Here is a 21043-nt window from a genome sequence, read left to right as displayed (position 1 = left end):
AAAGGTAGAAATTGGATTTGGAGGACAGGCCAGGGGTCAGGAAAGGTTGGTAATGGGAGGGATGGGTTCAAAAGGAGAGAGAGAGAGAGAGAGAGAGAGAGAGAGAGAGAGAGACACACACACACAGGGGGTGTGATTGGCTAATGGAAACTGGATAAGTCAATGTTAATGCCATCGGGTATGATGGTGTCCAGACGGAATACGAGCTGCTGTTCCTCTGATTTGTAAGTGGTGTTAGTCTGACAGCGCATGAGACTATGGTGGAGGGAGGAGGTCACCTCTGTAACTGCAGGAGATGCACCACCTGTGCCCACACCTCCTCCCTCACCACCATTCAGGACCCCAAACTTCACGTGAATCTGCATCCGGTGCTCCCATTGTGGTCTCCTCTACATCAAAGAGACTGAATGGAGACTGGGAGATCTCCACTATTGCAGCAGACAGAACCAAGTTGCTCAATGAAGCAATCTCCCAGTCTCCACACATTTCAATTCCGCGCTCCATTCCCTTGCCAGAATGTCTGTTCATGGTCTCATGTGCTGCTAGACTGAGACCACCTGCAAATTGGAGGGACAACACCTTGTATTCTGTCTGTGCTCCATCCAACTGGATGCTATTAATAATGACCTCCAATTTCCTGTAGCTCTGTCTCTCTCATCCTTTTTCCCTCTGTCTCCTTTACCCCAGTTCTGCATTCACAGTGCCAACCACCCCCTCCCTCCCCCAATCAATTTTCACATTTCCTTTCTCCTACATATCCAATTATCACCTTTTGGAAGTTGGTCTGTACTCCTCCCATCTCTATTTCTTTTATCAGGCACTGCCAGCTTTTTCTCATACCTTGAAGGAGAGCTCAGGCATGAAATGTCGATAATATATATTTATCTCCTATAGACCCTACAAGGCCTGCTGAGTTCCTGCAGCATTTCTGCGTTTTCTTCCATCACTCCAAGTACTAATGTTCCAGGAGTAGCAGTGGGGAGATCATTGGATGTGCAGATCTCCCACACTAGGCTGTTGAAATCCAAGTTCCTGCAGAGCAGCAACATGGTCAGGGATTTGTACTAGATTATAACACAGCATTGAAGAGAGCATAGGTCTACATCAGATTTCTGTCACAACTAATGGATTGCTACAAAGATTCCCTTTAGCACTAATTCTATTAGCGCTCTTGTTTATGTGATCACATCCTTACATTAACTGGGAGCTTGTTCAGAATAATGTTAATCGAGGTAGAATAATGCTAATCAAGGTGTGTCATAAGGTTCAATATTTTATCGACGACAGTCAAATAGCAAGTTATAAAAATACAAAGGAGGAAAAATCATCAAGCTTTCATAATTTAGTCTCAGGTCTGCAGGCCCAGAAATAAAAATGTTGAGATACAGCATCAATGACATTTTTGACAAAGCACTGACCTAGTATATTTCAAAAGGTTCCCGAAAACAACAAAGTGGGGAATATAACCAATAAATGCATCTCAATTCATCTCAATTTACCTTATCTGTGTGTCCAATGAAAAATCTCTGCTGTCCTGTATCAATTTCCATGACCACAACAATGGCATGACAGGGATAGGCCACAGCTGATCCAGACTTCGTCCATGCAGCCTGAAAATTAAGAAATTCACAAGATGCATTCCACAATTATCACCAGAAGATTGTGACTGCACTTCCCATGTGATATTTGCAGCCAGAGGTAACTGAAATATAATTATGGTTTCTAAAAGCCAAAAAGAGTAGAAAATTAAATTTAAACATGCAGCATGGTAACAGGCCATTTCTGCCCACGAGCCCCGTGCCACCCAATTACACCAAATTGACCTACACCCCGGTACATTTTTGAACAGTGGAAGGAAACGAGAGCACCTGGAGAAAATCCATACAGACAGAAGAAGAATGTGAAAACTTATTACAGGCAGAGCCAGATTTGAATCCCAGTTGCTGGCGCTGTAACAACGTTGCACTAACTGCTATGCTAACCGCGCCGTACACATTCATCGATTTTAGTCAATTAATAATCATGATTGCTATCGTATGGAGTCTAGGCTTTACAGAAAGAAACAAATCTCCTCATCCAAGCCAATCTTTTTGACCATCTACACTAATCCAACATTAGATCTGCATACATGTACGGGTATGCCTTGCTTATTTAAGCGTCTGCCTAATGTCTCTTAGAGGTGGTGATTGTACCTAACTCCACCACCTCCTCTGGCAGTACATTCCAGACGTCAAATGCTCTGCATAAGAATGTTCCACTCAAATTCAATTTTAAACTTCTTTCTCTCACCTCAAACCTAAGCCCTCTTGTTTTTTGCTAACATAGCAAAAATGCAGGCTAAAACATTTCAGTCTAGCCAATCTCAGCAATTAACAAGCAAGGCCAAATTCTTTCCCACTGGAATGGACCAAAGGAGAAATCTGGACCATTTTAATGAGTTCTTAGCAGTAAATGAGCAAAAGGCAGAGCCCTTACTGCAGGTTATCAATCTGCCCTTGCTTAAGCATTGTCCATGATACATAATGGAAAAGGAGAAAATTTAAAATATCATTGAATATTAATAATCACTAATTCAGTCATTTGGTTTGAATGATTCTGGAGTAACTGGGAAGGTATCATTTTTACAACCTTAGAGGAAGGAAACAATTTTATCATTTAACTGCACAACTGAAGGTCAAGTTGTTAATATGACAATACAGAGAACAAAGCATAGAAAGTGTAAAAACACAAAAATGCTGGAACTCTGAAGGTCATGCGGCATCCTTAGGAAGTAAAGATATTTCACAAATGTTTTGAGCCTGACCCCTCATATGAGCAAAACGCAGGCAAGCACAAATAAAAAGGCTGGGGGAGGAGGAAAGAAAGGGAGCAGGTGAAAGTCAAAGGGCGTGCAAGTCTGACAAACTTAACTGCATTTAGTACGTTTCGCAAAGAGAATGAACTCAGACCATAGTTAGGTATATCAGCCATAGCAAAAACATGTCTCAGAGAAGAAAGGACTGCCAACTCAATGTAACAGGGAAGAGGCAAGATAGAAGTGGAAGTAAGAAAGGAGGGAGTGCTGCCTTCTTGATCTGGAATCACAGCAGTAATGAGAGGATATTCTTGGGGGATCATCCAGCATGATATTATGGATGGATCTTAGAAATAAGAAGGGTTGATTACTTGGATGGATGAAAATTAGAGGAGCAAATGAGTAGGAATATCAGGAACATAAAAGTAGGTGATTTCAACTTCCCTCATATTGAATGGGTCTCTCAGAGTCCAAAGGGCTTGAATGGGGCAGAATTCATTATGTCCAAAAGAATTTTCTCAAAAAAAACTCCAAATGAAGCCTAACCAAAGTTTTATATAGCTACACCATGACGTTCTGACTTACTCAATGCCCCAAGCTTACTGTATTCTTTCTTTACCGCTCATCTACTTGTGTTGCAAATTTCAAAAAGGCAGTTATCAACCTCTTAATATTTTCTCAGTTCCCCACCATCACAAATAAAAAAATAGGATCAAGGCAAAAAGTGAGTGAAAGACAAAGGGCAGTTAACAAGAAGAAAAATCCATTGTAATACCAATTTGGATTCAGAAATCACTTACACATTTCACTGTGCACCCTCCATAACCAATAACCTTCCTTAGCTTTAGTATAGGGTCTGGCTGTAATCCCTGAAAAAATAGAAATGAATAGAATGTATAACCCTACAGAACAGTGCAAACTTTCCAAAATTTAATCTCACAAAATGAGTATCTCTCCTGGGGATAACACAGAGAGACAAATGCAAAGAAGGCACACCACCATCTCTACTTTCTGGTAATTTTGAGAAGATTGAGTATATCACTGCATATTCGATCAAATTTCTGCAGGTGCATTGTGTAACTTACACTGACTGGCTGCATCACAGCCTGGTTTAGAAACTCCAGAAATGCAGAAGGTTGCAGAAAGTGGCAGACACACCCAGGTCCGCCACAGGAATCTGGGTGATCCATTCCCATACATCAAATATATCCACATGAAGCACTGCCTCAAGAAGGCAGCCAACATCATGAAAGGCATCCATCACCTTGGCCTTGATCCTTTTCGCTGCCTTCAGACAATGTACAGAAGCCGGAAATCCTACATCTCTAGGATAAAGAACAGTTTTTCTTCCCCCAACAGATATCAGGCTCTTGAGTCTCCCCACATCACCCGAACCATGACACTACTACAAGATCACCAAAGATCTGTCTGTACTACAAACACAAAACAGCTAACAAAAGCCTATTCATAGTAATTTCTCTTCCTTTTATAATCAATTTATTTTTTTCTCTGTGGGGGTCTGAATTATACTTAAATTTTATTGTGCTTGAGAAGCTGCAGCATTTAAGACTTTACTGTATCTGTATATTGCAGAGATATGACAATGAATATTTTATTTTGGTTGCTTCAAAACAGAGAAAACATCAAAAAAAATTACTTCAATAAAGAATTTCAATAAAATCACAGATGGAATCTTGTGGAATGTTCATTAAGTATTCGTTCATTTGCAAACTCATCAGAATAGGAAATTACAGACAGAAATATCTATAAAGTGTCCAACAAAATCATCAAATTTGCAGATGATACAACAGTAGCTGGCCTCATCAGCCACAACGATGAGCCACATTACAGAGAGGAGGTTGAAAGGCTCGTAAAATGGTGCAAGAATAATAACCTGAGTCTCAACGGGGCAAGACAAAGGAGATGATTGTGGACTTCAGGAGAACAAAGGTTGACCATTTTCCACTACACATTAGCTGTCCGTCGTGAAAAGAGTTGAGGGCAACGTTCCCTTTAATTCTTAGTAGTATGTGCAAAAATCTTATGATGTGCAATTTTTTTTTCCTGCGACAAAAGGATGTGCGCACTGAATGCTTGCTTATTTTCAATAGGTATAACGATTAATTACATTATTTTAAGTAACTAACCTTTTGTGTACCCGCTAATTTCCTTTGTGCATTGGTTGCGAAACATGTGTGCATGTGCACAGCTTAGAGAGAACAATGGTCGAGACCACACTGTTCCTTAGTGTGCATACAAGGGAAGTCCTATCCTGGACTCACAACGCCTCATTAGTCAGGAAGGCTCAAAAGCACCTATACTCCGTAAGGGAGGCTGTGGAGGACAAGGCTACCAACCCTCATCTTGACTCTCTTTTACAAGAGCACAGAGTGCCCAGTCTAGCTGCATCATTATGTGGTATGGTAGCTGCAAAGCATCAGACCAGAAGTCTAGACACACGATCATTAAAACAGCTGATATCACTGGAGTCTCCCTTTCCTTTATAGACACATTGACTGGAAGCTTTGTCTAAAGAGGGCTCAAAAATACAGTAGACCCCTTCTATTCTATTCAGCGCACAGTATTTTTAACCATCAAAAAGGTACAGAAACATCAAGCTCAGGACTGCTAGGCTGGGGAATAGCTTCTTTCCACAGTCTGTGAGACTGATGAACAGCATCCTATAACATTGGCATATATACTATGTATTTTGATTATTTATCATCTTTATGTGCTATGTATTGTTTGTTTATGGCATGCACCATGGTCTGGAAAAATGCTGTTTCATCAGGTTGTATAGATACAATCAGATGATAATAAACTTGAATTTGATATTTTGGAGTGCTAGGGTGCTGTATCTGGGAATAATGTGGTAAAAATCAAAATTATAAACGTAATACACATACCAATATCAGTGTGAAATGCGTGTGTCAAACCCACAGGTTATTAATTTTGAACAATTATTTTTAAGGGTATTCTGAACATAAGTAGCTCTTTTTCTCATCTCCTGTGAAAGTGTTCTAAAGGGTTGAAAAGTGTTACAAGTCAAAAACCTGGCTGAAGAAAATCAAGGCAAATAGCTTACCTTATGGATTTTGAATTTTTCACCAGGAAGCCTGATGGGTATGCATATCTTGGCTCGTACAGCCTGAAATACAAGGTATAATAGAAATGACACCCTTAGATGTACACTTTCATACAAAATAGGGATGGAGGTCTCTATATTCTTTTTGTGCTATCACCATGTTGCATGGCATTTGTGTACAATATGTATATTTAAAAATACAGTCCAGATTCAAAAAAAGGGTGTGTTTGAGAAGAAAAGTATTCATTTTTAAAATTTTTCTACGGAGATGCTCCAATCTAATTTAGTTCTCCCATTCCGCAATAAGACAAAGTGCAATGTCAAAAACCATGCTATTACAGAGTTGCACAGGAAAACTCTTTGACATTTAAAACCTGACAGATCTATTATTGTTATGCTTGGATGCAATCTTGGAAAAAAAATACTCCATTCAGAAACAGTGAGTATCATTCAGCCTTTTCCGACATAGCTGCTTCAGCCACTATCCCCTTATCCACTGCAGCAAGTAGCTGCCATTGCCACATCCACTTCTACTTGTTCCTGTTGTTCTTACATATTATCTATGATACAGCAAGTAAAGATGTCTAGCTCTTAATTATTTTACTGCTGCAACAGAATCTACAAGATCCATGAATAAAGGTGTGGGGAAGGAGTGGAATTGAAGGACTAAAAATCTCAATGGGCTCCTGTATGGCACCTAGCAACCAGTATCAAAATATCAGAGACATCAATCTTCCATTCTTCCAAAAATGAAATTGCTGCAGACTTTGGAAATGAGAAATAAATTACTGGAAATATTCCAGCACATTATTCTTCTGAGCTTGTTGATTATTAATAAAACTTTTATTCGTAGATTTGATTCTCCTATTTCCTGACATCTAAGGGTGTCATTCAGCTCAGTGAGCTGATGTTACACATCTGCTAGCTGACGATTAACAGGTAAATGAAAAGTAGCACATTTTAAATTGAGGAATTAAATTTTAGCTTTTCATGAAATCCAAATATTAAAAGATCTCCCCTATTTAAGAGAAATATCAAATTATACAGGTGTTTCTTTTTATAGATTGTCTTGAAACTTTCACCTAGACTCCAAATATTAACTTAAAATGACAATTCAAACAGATGAAACACAAATATAATTGATACTTTTGTATCTCACCTCAGTATCACTGTTGGCTCTGTGGATTACAGCTCTACCGCTTTGATCTGCAAATACATGAATTCCACCATCATCTGCTGGAATTACTTTTATGCATTCAATATTTTTTGCTGTGTCGTCATCCTCCCATTTGTGACTGGGTGACAAAGTAGTATCCAAATGTATTTCCGGGATGCTCTTAACAATCCGAGGAGATCTCCGATATCTAAACAGATCCTGGAAAATGAAACAATTCTTGAAGAATAGGCAACAGAAAGAAAAAAATATCAGAATAACTTTCAATTTCAAGAAATGTTTGTTTTTTTTTAAAGAGTGCAATTAAGCAAAATCAGAGAATGAGTTAGGATGCTCCTTCTACCATTAATACTCGCAATTCAAGGAGCTGAGATTCTTAATACCAACAAAAATGGTGCTTCTCCACTTCATGTAGTCATGGGCAAGCTGTTCCCAAAAGTCAATGGAGATGCCGCATTCTTTCAAGGAATCTTTGAGCACATCTCAAGATGTTTTTACTGTCTGCCTGGTAATCTTTTTCCTGGATAGAAATTCAAGTAGAGTGCCAGTTTTGATAGTAAGGTGTCTGATACGCAAAAGCCACGTTCTACCCAAAAGTGCTGTCAGAATACAAATGGACCTCAATGCCTGAGGTGTTGGAATTGGTTCATTCAGTTAATTTGAAAGATTTTGCAGTGAGCATCTTGAGGTCCCCACTGAAGGTAGTCTAGGTCTCAAATCTTAAAAAAGGGCATAGATTTATTGCTTATTTCCTAACTGAGTTTTGTAGCGGGTCTGAGGCTATGATCCTCAAATAACTTTTTCCTTAACTATCAAAGGTTGTACTGGCAAATTGAATATGAAAATTATTTTTGTTATTACTGAGAGTTGGCTAAGTATTTTTAATATCTCACCATGGTTGTACAGTGGGGCAGGTTGACAGAGGTTCTTTGTCTTGCAAATACTGTGCACACAACCCTTTCTCTTGTATGCTTTGAATCATTGATGGGCTGGTACTCACCCTCCAAGAGCAACAAATACATAGCTTCCAGGAGTTCAAAGATCTTGTTTCTGCAGTTCAGTCGCCACAATTTAGTGCTGAAGATTCACTCCACTTTCTTAGTAAGTTTGCTGGACATGAATGCAGGTTTGCGTGAGAAAAATCTAAGTGTCAATCTTGTTTGAAACCTAGTTTCAGTGTCATAGAGATGCATATTAAAGATTATGGTTTAGATACGATCATGAAACAAAGAGAGAGACAAATCTCCATAGTGTAAGGTAAAACATCATGAGATGGGAATGTGTAGGGAGTTACCCTGTACAGGGCAGTAACAAGAAGGGGAGGTGTCCTTGTACTCCTGTTAGGTAAAACATCATGAGATGGGAATGTACAGGGCTGTAACAAGATGTAAATGCATCCTTGTACTTACAAGATAAGAGAGACATTGATGGATTGAGAGGCAGGAAGCTAGCAGGGAAAGGATAGCAACAGTTTTAGTCATTGGACAAGTAATGATATGATGATGTTCTAAGCATGTATCCAAGGGTATAAAAAATCACCATTTTGCTGATAACGGCAGAATGCATTCTCCGACTAACTTTGTTAGTCGCAAGTGTTACAATCCGGTAATAAAGAACAAAGAACCCTGATTTCGACTCAGCCTGGTGTTTGTCTCACTCATTCATGAACAAAGCAGACCTAACAATTGTCAACTGAAATTGAGGAGATTCTCCATCGTCCCTTATTTTATGGAGTCAAGATATAAATGAGGTTAAAGATGTGTAAAATTTGTGCATTTATCATAGAGTTCTCATGTTATAAGGTCATGTTCACTGTGGATGGAGTCCACAGTGCAACTCAACCCTCTCTTCAATTATTTTCTTTAAGATGGCCATGGATGCAGCATCTTAGCATTTCTGGTACATCATTCTCTTTCCAGTGGTGGATGATATGGGCTCATGACAGAACAGCTCACCACCAAGTTTTAGAACTTCAGCAGGCTCCTGAAGCAGTGTTGTTTTTTTAAGCTGGAATTTTTCCTTTGCAACATCTTATTGGTGAAGAGAGATGGCAAGGATGGATCAAATAGGCCAGTGTGGAAAAATGTTTTGAGCTTTCACATCAAGTATAGAATTTCAAATGAGTGCTCCTTCCAGAGGACAATGATTCCCCTCCATTCTTGATAGGTTCACCTCCCTATTTGCCACTCTTTCGAGTGGGCCTCTCAGAGACAGCAATAAAGAATCTGTGCACGTCATGGCTGTCATTCAGTTGCTGAGTATTGTAAATTGCATCTCCTTGTTATTTTTCATGTGGGGTAATCATTGCAGACAAGCTCACTTAAAAACTTGACAGAACGAGGCTTTGAGGCAGTATTGGATGTCCTGGTCCCTGTTTTCTAATACTGACTTCAGCCACAGACCTATTCAAATTTCCAGTTCCTGCCTCTGGCCATACGTTTAGCCTTATTCCCAGCCTTGGTTACACTCTCGTGAGTAAATAGGACTTTAAACTGAAATTCCACTTACTCTTTCAGGAAGATATGCTTTCATTGTGCTTCCAAAAATAAAAGATGTGGGGAATCTGACATTTGTTTTGCAGAACTGTGAATTTCTCCATATAACACCATTTGCATATTTTTTAATAGATTATCACTGAGTGTGAATCATTCTGATGTCTGATTTTTTTTTAATGTACTAAATAATTGTAAGTTCTTTGTTATAAAACAGAGGTAATTGTATTTCAAAAGTAATCGACTGAAAGAATTTGCCATTTAGACAACCATGTGGAAAAGTAGAGGAGTAAATTAAGATACTTAATGACAGGGTGAACAGAATGACAGTCAGGTACTCACTGCTTCTGGGCTGGTAATTTGTTGGATGAGTGAAACTCTGTCTTTGACAGCCTTACTGACACTCACTGCATGGGTATTCATTCTAATTGGAGTGCAATGAGTTGAATGACCTAGATTTAAGGCAAAAAAGATTAGGGTGAAAATAATACAGGTGAAATTATAGCAGAGAGTGATGGAATCATTAAAGCAATCCTCTACCATCACTCTTTGGTTTCTATCACCAAGCCAATTTTGAATCCAATTTACCACCTCGCCTTGCATCTCATGGGCTCTAACCTTTTGGACCAGTCTCCCAGATGGTACCTTGTCAAAAATCAAGTCAACTGCATCAACTATACCAATTCATCAAAATATTTTGTAACCTCTTTGAAAAATTCAAGTTAATCAAATAGGATCTCTCCTGAACAAATCTTGCCAATTATCTTTGATGAATCCCAACATTTCCAATTGAAATTTAATCCTATTCTTCAAATTATTTTTCCAGTAACTTCCCTAGATCCACAGGTCTGTAATTAACAATTCATGTTGCTTTTCTTGAATAAAGAAACCATACTTATCCTCTGGTCATCTGACACCTTCCCTGTGGCCAGCAAAGATTTCATTATCCCTGTCAGGGCCCCAACAATCTCTTCCCTTGCCTCCTGAAGCAGTCTGGGATCAGCGTCACAGGGTCAAATTCTCTACTGATTATCCTTGAGTGACTTCAGTTCCCTAAAGGGTGTAATTAATGATGATAGAGCTTCACTCCCTACAATCTTCATTCAGTCCTTTCTTCCTCCTCTCTTTGGCTTGGCTTCGCGGACGAAGATTTATGGAGGGGGTAAAAAGTCCACGTCAGCTGCAGGCTCGTTTGTGGCTGACAAGTCCGATGCGGGACAGGCAGACATGATTGCAGCGGTTGCAGGGGAAAATTGGTTGGTTGGGGTTGGGTGTTGGGTTTTTTTTCTCTGCACTGTCAAATATTATGCAATGCAAGTTAACTGCTGGAAGACCTTTAAAATGATACTGACAGTAAAAAAAAAATTGAAGTCAGAAGTTCCTTGAAATCCTTCATAGTTACCTTGAAATTAAGTTAACATTTCTGACCTGTTTTAGTTAGGCTTACTTGTCCCTTCTGAATTGAGTCATATGGCATCTTAACTCCATCTGAAGGAAATCTGAAGACAAACATATACATGAAGTATATACAGATACAGAACAAACCACCATTTCCCTTTTATCCAAAATTTCAGATTTACAATATTTCTTTGCACTTGAGGGAATAAAACAAAACACAACCACTTTCTGCACTGATGTTAGTTCTTACGTTCTGTGAAGAAAGTCTTTTATAGTCACTCAAGACAATAACAATTCAATCCCCACTTCTAAATACACATGCATTAGTCTGAAGGACTTTACAGGGATGTATGCATTGAGCTTAGGAATGCATGCCCTTCAACCCAATGGATCTTGGATGATTGTTTCCTTGCTCTCCCTTGAAGATGATCTTGAGCTACCCTCATTTCCTTGTCCTCTGGGTCCAACAACAGTGGTGTGCACCAAGAATAGAAAATACTGTTAATGCTCAGCAAACAAGACAACAGCTGTGGGGAGAAAGACAGACTTTCTCTTCAGAATTGGCAAAGTGAGGATTAAAAGCATATTTTTAATTTTAGAGAAGAGGAAAGAGATCAGAGTGAAGACAAACAAATCCCTATGACATAAATACTATTGGTGCCCCAAATGAAGAGTCCTTATGAGAAGTAAGACCATAAGACATAGGAGCAAAATAAGCTATTCAGCTCATCGAGTCGGCCCTGCCATTCAATCAGGAGCAGATCCATTTTCCCCACTCAGCCCCAACGCCTGGACTTCTCCCCTTAAACCTTGATGCCCTAGCTAATCAAGAACCTATCAATCTTTGCCTTAAATATACCTGGTCTCCAAACCGCCTGTGGCAACAAATTCTATAAATTTACCACGCTGAAGTTGTGCCCTCTTGTCCTTGACTTTCAACATCTACTCTGTCCATGCCATTCAACATTCAAAATATTTCAATCAATCCCCCCTCATTCTCTTAAATTCCAATGAATACAGGCCAAGAGCTGTCAAATGATCTTTGTATGATAACCCTTTCATTCTCGGAATCATCATAATGAACCTCCTTTGCGGTCAGCACCAGGGCCGATGCCGAGGGGGGGCATTTTCAGGCATTGCACCCCCCATGAGGAATTGAGACCCCACCACCTGCTCACGGACATTATTCCCCCAAATGAAGTATTGTAAACCCCCACCACCTGCACCGCTAGCGCCAATAGTTTCCATGTCCTATCAGCAGTGCGTCTGTTACATTGGAGGGAGGGGGAAGTGTGATGGCAGCAGTGGTGCATGGAGGAGGTTCATGGTACGTAGGTAGGCACCACCACCACCCTCTCCACCTGCTGAGTGAGTTTTTGAACGTCAGATTGTGCCCCTGCAGTTACCCTAATGCCCTTGATTAGACTTGTTCTGACGCCGACCTTGGTCAGCATACCCTTTCTTAAATGATAAGCCAAAAACTGCTTAGAATACTCCATCAGGTCTCACCAGTGCCTTATAGAGCCTCAACATCACATCCCTGCTCTCCTATTCTATTCTAAGTAGGGCGGGAGTATATAGTTCCAAATAACTGTGGGAGTCTGTGGGCTTGTAATGGATATTGGTTGCTAAAATGGAAATAAAGTCAAGAATGGGAAAAGTCAGATATAGACCATGTGAAAATTAGATCTGTATGGAAATCAACACCAGAGAGAAGAAAATAGGTTCTGTACAAGCACAGGATTTACCACCACTAGTCAGAAATGTGTCAATAGTACCAGAAAAAAAATGCAAAGGAGGGGTGAACTAGACTAAAACAAAGACCATTCAAGGACTCATCTTTCCTTCGGACTCAATATTAAACTCAATAAATTTTGCTTCCATCCTTTCTCGTTTTTATTGTTCAGACATTAATTTTTTTCTCTTTGCAGATTCTTCCTCAAAATATTGATATTTGCATATTTTATAATGTAATTTATATTTACAAAATATTTACAATATTCTCTTTTATCTCAGATTTTTAGCAGTTGAGGTGTTTATCATCTTACAATTCCAGTATCATTTTCCTTCTCTGTCCTAATTCATCATCCTCCACCTACATTTCATCTGGGCAGTTTCACTGGGCAAGCAATCACCTCAATCTCTTAAATGGTGCTAACACCATATACATCAGGTGGATTCTCTGGATCTCCATTGTTTCCTCTAATAATTAAAAAAAATAAATTTTAAAATGCAGATGCAAGAAATCTGAATTGAAAACTGAAAATACTGGAAACACTCAGCAGCATCCTGTCGAAAGAGAAACAGAGATAATGTTTCCATTTGAATACGGTTTTTTCTCTTTAACCTCTTCTTCTTTCTTCTTTGGCTTGGCTTCGCGGACGAAGATTTATGGAGGGGGTAAAAAGTCCACGTCAGCTGCAGGCTCGTTTGTGGCTGACAAGTCCGATGCGGGACAGGCAGACACGGTTGCAGCGGAAAATTGGTTGGTTGGGGTTGGGTGTTAGGTTTTTCCTCCTTTGCCTTTTGTCAGTGAGGTGGGCTCTGCGGTCTTCTTCAAAGGAGGTTGCTGCCCGCCAAACTGTGAGGCACCAAGATGCACGGTTTGAGGCGTTATCAGCACACTGGCGGTGGTCAATGTGGCAGGCACCAAGAGATTACTTTAGGCAGTCCTTGTACCTTTTCTTTGGTGCACCTCTGTCACGGTGGCCAGTGGAGAGTTCGCCATATAACACGATCTAGGGAAGGCGATGGTCCTCCATTCTGGAGACGTGACCCATCCAGCGCAGCTGGATCTTCAGCAGCGTGGACTCGATGCTGTCGACCTCTGCCATCTCGAGTACTTCGACGTTAGGGATGAAAGCGCTCCAATGGATGTTGAGGATGGAGCGGGGACAACGCTGGTGGAAGCGTTCTAGGAGCCGTAGGTGGTGCCGGTAGAGGACCCATGATTCGGAGCCGAACAGGAGTGTGGGTATGACAACGGCTCTGCATACGCTTATCTTTGTGAGGTTTTTCAGTTGGTTGTTTTTCCAGACTCTTTTGTGTAGTCTTCCAAAGGCGCTATTTGCCTTGGCGAGTCTGTTGTCTATCTTATTGTCGATCCTTGCATCTGATGAAATGGTGCAGCCGAGATAGGTAAACTGGTTGACCGTTTTGAGTTTTGTGTGCCCGATGGAGATGTGGGGGGGCTGGTAGTCATGGTGGGGAGCTGGCTGATGGAGGACCTCAGTTTTCTTCAGGCTGACTTCCAGGCCAAACATTTTGGCAGTTTCCACAAAGCAGGACGTCAAGCGCTGAAGAGCTGGCTCTGAATGGGCAACTAAAGCGGCATCGTCTGCAAAGAGTAGTTCATGGACAAGTTTCTCTTGTGTCTTGGTGTGAGCTTGCAGGCGCCTCAGATTGAAGAGACTGCCATCCGTGCGGTACCGGATGTAAACAGCGTCTTCATTGTTGGGGTCTTTCATGGCTTGGTTCAGCATCATGCTGAAGAAGATTGAAAAGAGGGTTGGTGCGAGAACTCTTTAACCTATTCCCTTCTTAAAGCATACTGATATGACAAAAAGTCTTCCAGTTCTGTTGAAATGTTGCCAACTTCAAATGTTTACTCTGTTTTTCTTTAATATATACTGGCTAACTCCAGGATTTTGTTTTTATTTAAAGTTACATTTGCTTTTACTTCGTGAAGATGGCTGTGTGCTAAAAGCCATTCGGGGCTCATTTTGTGAATGTCCTTAATAATGTCTTTCATCTCCTCACTATCCTTCATAGAATTAATTTCTTTGCCCAACTTTGGTTTAAATTCTCCTAACAATTCCATTCTTTTCAAAACATATTGGAACTTTTTTTTGTATTAGATTTTCTATAGCACATGCAAGTTTCGAGCTGCAGATCAAATATTGGCAAATGGAAATTCATGGTCAAATTCTCAGGTATCAAACTCAAGTTGTCCAAGCTCAGTGCTCCATTAGCAGGTACTCAGTCATTTTGATGAAACACCACACTGCTATCAGCCTCCTAAAATAGTCATAAATGATCATATACCACCATCATGAAAGAGGAGCTAGACAGACGTGGGAGGTTTTTTTTTGCAGGGTGATCAAGGCATTTCTTCTCCTCAACCAACAAACCAAGGAATAAATTTTCTGGTCACTTATTGATTTGTCTTAAATAAAGCATCACGGCTGACCATAACATTCTCTCTTAATGCACAGTGAAGCTGACCTGATGTAATCATAGATATCATGCCAGTTTTCTCCTTTGGGTACAAGGTAAGCCATTTCTCGTGGCATTGGGTAAACATCATGTGGAACCAGTCCTGTCTGCTTTGACTTATGGACTATCACATCTGAAATATATAGATAAAGAATTATGCAAAGAAGTGGTACTCTCTGACGTGGTTCAGATATATTTTATCAGTTACCATTAACCTTTATTTTAAAAAACTATAAACAAGGATTCAAGATCTTGTTTGAAAAGAATCTGCTAAAAAAAAACATCTAAATGGTGAGGCCTGGGTGCTGGTGTGCAAAGTTCATAAAGGCTGGTACACAACTTCAGCAAGTGAAAATTATTGCACATTGTAAGAGCAATTAAATAAAAAGATAGAACAGGCTATACTTGTATCTGCTGGAGTTTTAGTAAAGTGAGGTGTCACTAAATTAAAGCATACAAGATCGAGAGCGATCTTGAAAGGATGGATGTCCTGGGGAAAATTGTGCAAGATCTTCACCTGCAGTCAGCTTTAAAACAATGGATTGCCAATTTATTCAGGAAATAATAGAAAGCTAATTTTTTTTAAGTATGTTTTGAATGGGCAAACAAAAAATAGCTTTTCTCATCAGCAAATATCTCATGATCTTGTGAATATTCAGATTTATTTTCTTTTTACACAATTCACAAACCTGATTAAATGTTAATTATTCCCACAGTTAATAGTGTTACAATATAGAACTGTTCTTTGTCTACCTTATCCATGATAAAAAATGTAATCACTTACTTGGCTCAAACAACAAGTCACTGGTGAAGATGTTCTTAACAAACATATTAGAGCAAAGTTTAATGCTTTTCAAGTGGCTGTACTGTCTACTTAAATAAAATGACAAAATATAATGAAGATCCAAAATGAGGCAAGTCCATTTCACACCAACAGGGGCAAGGCCCACCAAGTCTGTTTAAAGAAAAAGAGCAAGTTAACAAGCTACAAATCAATATAGTTAATAACTAGACATTGATCCTCAAATAATTCAGACTAATTATTTAAAATATAGTTATAACATGTTTTATATGGCACCTATAATGTATTGAAACATCTGAAATCAGTTCACATGAAACTGATGTAAAGAGAGATGGCACTTCACATCAAATAACTACACAAGGAGAGACACGGGGACAAAAAGTGTAGTCAAAGGTCTTAATAGAGCGTTAAAGAAGGAGAGGGAGCGATCAAGAGCAGCACAGAGATAGTGAGACACAGAGAGCATGCGCGACAGAGAGACACTGAGAGCACATGCGCGACAGAGACAGACACAGAGAACATGCGCGACAGAGACAGACACAGAGAACATGTGCGACAGAGAGACACAGAGAACGTGCGCAACAGGGTGAATGAGCGCGCGACAGAGACAGAGAGAGAATACCAGAGCTCAAGGCCATGGCAACTGGGAACATGGCTGCTGATGGTAGAACAATGGAAATTAGGAGATCTCAGAAATGGACAGTCAATGACAAGGAGGATATTAAAATAAACCCATGAATCCACATTAGCAGACAATAAGGATTTCATTGCTCCATTTCAAAAAAGAGCATGGGACTACTTTACTGCCAACAAATCACTTCAGAGATCCCCAAGATCAAGAAAACCATTATTTAAATGGAAGTTTTTTCATTTAATGGAAATCTAATCTTGGATAATGACGTATAGTTCAAAGTTTTGGCCAATTCTACATAGATAGCCAAATATACATTCAAACTATTCTTTCTTAATATGGGTAACTGAGGAATTTGCTTAATAAAAAAGAGCAAACATTGAAAACTCTTACCTTGCTTTGCAGTTTTTGCAGTGGTATTATACACAGAGCCTTTCACAGCACCACAAACAAAAGGAAACTGAAGCCACGTTGCTGTGGATTTAAACTCTTTAAAAAGGTTGGAGAATGAAATCCGAATAACTTGACTATCCTGGAGAGAAATATGTCTTATGATCACATTAAGAGTTCATAACATGATTCCCATAGAACAGAAAGTACAAATATCTAATCAGATCTCCCCCAGCCTCAAGATAACCAATCATTCACAAGTTGAGATCAAACCTCAATAACAAGTTAAGGCTAAGAATGGAAAATCACTTCATACTTGTGCAGTACATCCTTATGATCCACATTAGCACCAACAAATCTCAAAGCAGCAAGTCCCTAAAATTGTTTGTGACTATCAATCAAATTCTTCTTTGCACTTGCATGAATTGTAATGCAGGTGTGTGAAAAATGTGATTGTTCAGCTACTTGGTTTGAAACATGACAAAGAGAAGAAAAGTAGCAAATGGGAAGCAGTTTAAGTAGTTTAAAAAAAAATCCTTATGTTTTCTTCCCCCAAGTTCTTGTTTTCAAATGTATCAACAATCTAAAGGAACGACTGAAGTATTTAATTCAAAAATTAGTGATTAAAAGACTTGTTTACCAGGAAACCAAAAGTCTAATTTTTAAACCATTAATTTCAGTATTTATGCAACAACATCCACCATGAAGCAATATTATAATTTCTTCAAATACAGGTATGCGTCACTTAATGTCCACAATATGTTCAGTGAAATTAGTGTTTTGCGATGTGGTCATTGTGCGAACACTGTATTCTATACTTAGCAAAGCTGTAAGGGATACTGTAGAGTACCTGTAAACTTTTTATTTTTAAGTAGGGATCAGTATGGGGACTGACACGGGGTTGTGTGGAGAGAGCAGGGGAGTGGGATCAGTATGGGAATGGATACAGGGCTATGGGGAGAGCACAGGGCAGTAGGATTAGTTGGGGCTGATACAGGGCTGTGAGGAGTGAGTGGGCAGTCATATCAGTTTGGGTATACAATTTCCTATTGCTCACCATCGCTTTTTCTAAATTGCTGCAGACATGTTCACAGTAACTAAATAATTATGGGACCACAGACGTATATGCAGTTGGACGTTAAGTGGCACATACCTGTTTACTAATTTGATGCTTAACACAAAACCTCTCTTCCTGAAGCTGCACTAAGGCTCCCCAAAAAATCTCTGCTGTTTCCAACTGGGTGTGAAACTCAATTTATGTGGTAGGAAAGCTTGCCAGGGGCCCAACCTCAAATGATATCCAGGAAAGTACATACTGTACGTGGATACAGTCTAAAACTCAACTATGCACACATTGACAACATCTGAGAATGGAACAAATTCAGTAATAATGGTTGCCAAATTCAGTTTAACTCAAATTCAATTTCTGAGCTCATCCTTCAACATCATCCAATTGGAACATACATCCTCAATATTATCAGTCCTGAAAAATGAATTCTTTAAAAATCTAAACCAGGGGTGGCCAACCTTTTAATATATAAAAAAAATATAGGCACAATTTTCCCCTTTGAATTGCTACCATAGATTATGTCAGCATGTTCAGAAATGGGTGTTTAAAAAGTGGAAATAAAATTAATACCCAGTATTAAATTTGTGGGGTTTTATTTAGAGTGGTGGGTCCCTGAAACACACTGCCACAGTGGTGGAAGAGGCTGAGACAATAAGAACATTAAAAAGACTATTGGATAGGAACATGGATATAAGAAAAATGAAGAGTCATGGGCTGTGAGGAAGGAAAGGCTAAAATTTGATCATGGAGCAGTTTTATATGGATGAGCACAAGGAGGGCTAAAGGACCCACTTTGTGCTGTACTGTTCTATATTCTATTAAAACTGACCAATTTTGCAAAGTATACATTTCAAAATAGGTGCAGTATTTTGGGAAGTCCTTTAGTAATTCTACAACTTTCATTCCACTTGAATTCTGACAAAAAATTATTTCCCAGTAAATCCTGTTGCCCATTTTGTTTCGTTACACCTGAATAATACATGAATAAGAAATTTACATTTTGACCACATTATTTCTGAAGCTATATAATTCAGTGCATTGGAGCACTAGTGATATTATAATAATCTTTCAGTAACTGCATTTAATTCCAACATTGGAGAAAAGTCAAGCCAACAATATCCAGAGGGCATTAATCATCACGTACCTCAGTGACAGCATCAAAGTGAACAACAAAATATTTGGATGCAATTGGTCTGAAGAGGATGTACAGGTAGCGGCCAACTAGTCCAAGAGATTGAGAGGTAGTTTTTGGTAACTGAATGTAATTACCAGCAGGAATGGAGCCTCGGATGCGATACACTGTACATTTCAGAGTTTTATCCTGAAAAATCAAATAAATATCCGGCACAAAACTCTGCAAGATTAATTCCTCAAACCATCTAAATTCTGGGTGCAAATAAAGAATTTATCAAAATCATTTAAGGAAACAAAAGTAAATTCATAAACTTTTGTGGTCAAGGGATAATTTGAACATTTTTCTTTAATGATCTTGCACAATAGAGCATTAATACTGAATAATATAAAATAATTAGATATCTATAAATAGGAGCAATCTCTGTTTCTACCCCTTAACCTGCAACTTCTTAAAAGTCAGCCATCTACTTCTTTGATTCCACTATATCCTAATTTGAACCTGGTTTTTTTTAAAAAGGATGTGAATAAGACATTTGCAGTGTAGCCAATTATTGAATATCCGATGAAAATTCAAATTCTGCTGTGGACCTGATCGACAATTTTGCTGGAAGCTCCGAATGGGAGAGGAAAGATTTGCTTTCCAAACTGGGAGCAACATCGATTAACAGAAGAGGCCCATCAATTAAGCACAAAACTGTTTCACCTCTTTTTATATGTGTGTATATATAAATCTTCGTCCGCGAAGCCAAGCCAAAGAAAAGATATATATATATATATATATATATATATATACACACACATGTATCTAGTAGGGCAGGAATCTTCCTCTCAGTCTGACAAAGAAATTTAAGCCTTGGGCCAATAACTGCTGATGTTCACCTGAACTCTCAATGCCACAACAATCAAGAGCCATTCCAGAACTATTTCTACAGGTCCAAGGCAATGGAAGTAATTTTGGAACTATTCAGCTTAGGAAAGAATTAAACCGACTATAAGGACCACAAACATTCGGGTATGCATCACATATTCATCTACTTCTCCCTCTGAACAATGTCTCAGCGCATAAAATATTAAAATGGTGGTGCAACAGCAACACTGGTGAGGACCCACAGAAAGCTGAATCACAGTATTCCCTTGGATCCAACTTCCCAGTTCCCACTGCAGTCAGCTCCGTAGAAGTTTTAAATGGCCTGTAAATGGAGCCGATGGTGGTTTTAATTTAAAATACTGCCCCCGCAGGATCTGCGTCTATGATCGGCAGCAGCCGTGAGGGGTTGCGGACTCCAAGGAAGTAGAGGACTGGCACAGGGCACCAAAATAATAGGGAGACCACTCCCTGTGTGAGAGGCAGCAGCAGAGGAGATGACCCACAGGATGGTGACTATGGCAGTGGACCAGTGAGGGGTTTTGCAGATAAGGAAACACACGGGTGATGGGCTTTTGGTGACTCAAGTCGAGAAACCCATACAGGTTATGGGCTGTTGGCAACTATGGTTGAGGGATCACACCAGGCTGTGGACTGCTGGAGAATGGCTGAAGGTGTTCCAAGTATTGGAACCGGGATATGAGAGGATGCCAAGGGCGCAGAAGGGTTCCTGATCATGTCAGAGGTTCAGATCTGGAGCTTGGGCTCCTGATAGTTTGGACTGACTCTGTGTGGGCTGCTGAGGCTGTGGGAACATTGAAGGGGAATCCACAGACATTCAGTGTCTCTGAGGAGTCTCTCTTTTGCCTTTTTTTCCTCTGTCTCTAAGAGTACTTCAGGCAATTTCTGCCAATGGCAAATCAAATTACGTGTAATATTGCACTGTCTTTATTGCATAACAATAAATTGAATCTTAAATATTAATTTAGAAGTA

The 21043-nt window shown here is 39.5% G+C and overlaps 1 protein-coding gene across 2 annotated transcripts in view; it reads right to left on the bottom strand.

Moving 5' to 3' along the window:
* Nucleotides 1–21043, bottom strand: part of wdr90 (WD repeat domain 90) — a 70800-nt gene that overhangs the window by 42033 nt on the left and 7724 nt on the right. For both annotated transcript variants that reach the window (XM_069905377.1, XM_069905378.1), the window contains 10 exons: nt 19195–19371; nt 16985–17123; nt 15943–16113; nt 15168–15291; nt 10974–11044; nt 9888–9997; nt 7039–7254; nt 5880–5942; nt 3595–3663; nt 1500–1610 (listed from right to left, as the gene is read on the bottom strand). In XM_069905377.1, coding sequence (XP_069761478.1) covers nt 1500–1610; nt 3595–3663; nt 5880–5942; nt 7039–7254; nt 9888–9997; nt 10974–11044; nt 15168–15291; nt 15943–16113; nt 16985–17123; nt 19195–19371 — 1251 coding nt within the window. The remainder of the gene's footprint in view (nt 1–1499; nt 1611–3594; nt 3664–5879; nt 5943–7038; nt 7255–9887; nt 9998–10973; nt 11045–15167; nt 15292–15942; nt 16114–16984; nt 17124–19194; nt 19372–21043) is intronic.

Source organism: Narcine bancroftii, chromosome 12, assembly GCF_036971445.1.
Source record: "Narcine bancroftii isolate sNarBan1 chromosome 12, sNarBan1.hap1, whole genome shotgun sequence".
NCBI classification, from domain to species: domain Eukaryota; kingdom Metazoa; phylum Chordata; class Chondrichthyes; order Torpediniformes; family Narcinidae; genus Narcine; species Narcine bancroftii.
This window is presented reverse-complemented; position numbering and strand designations above follow the sequence as displayed.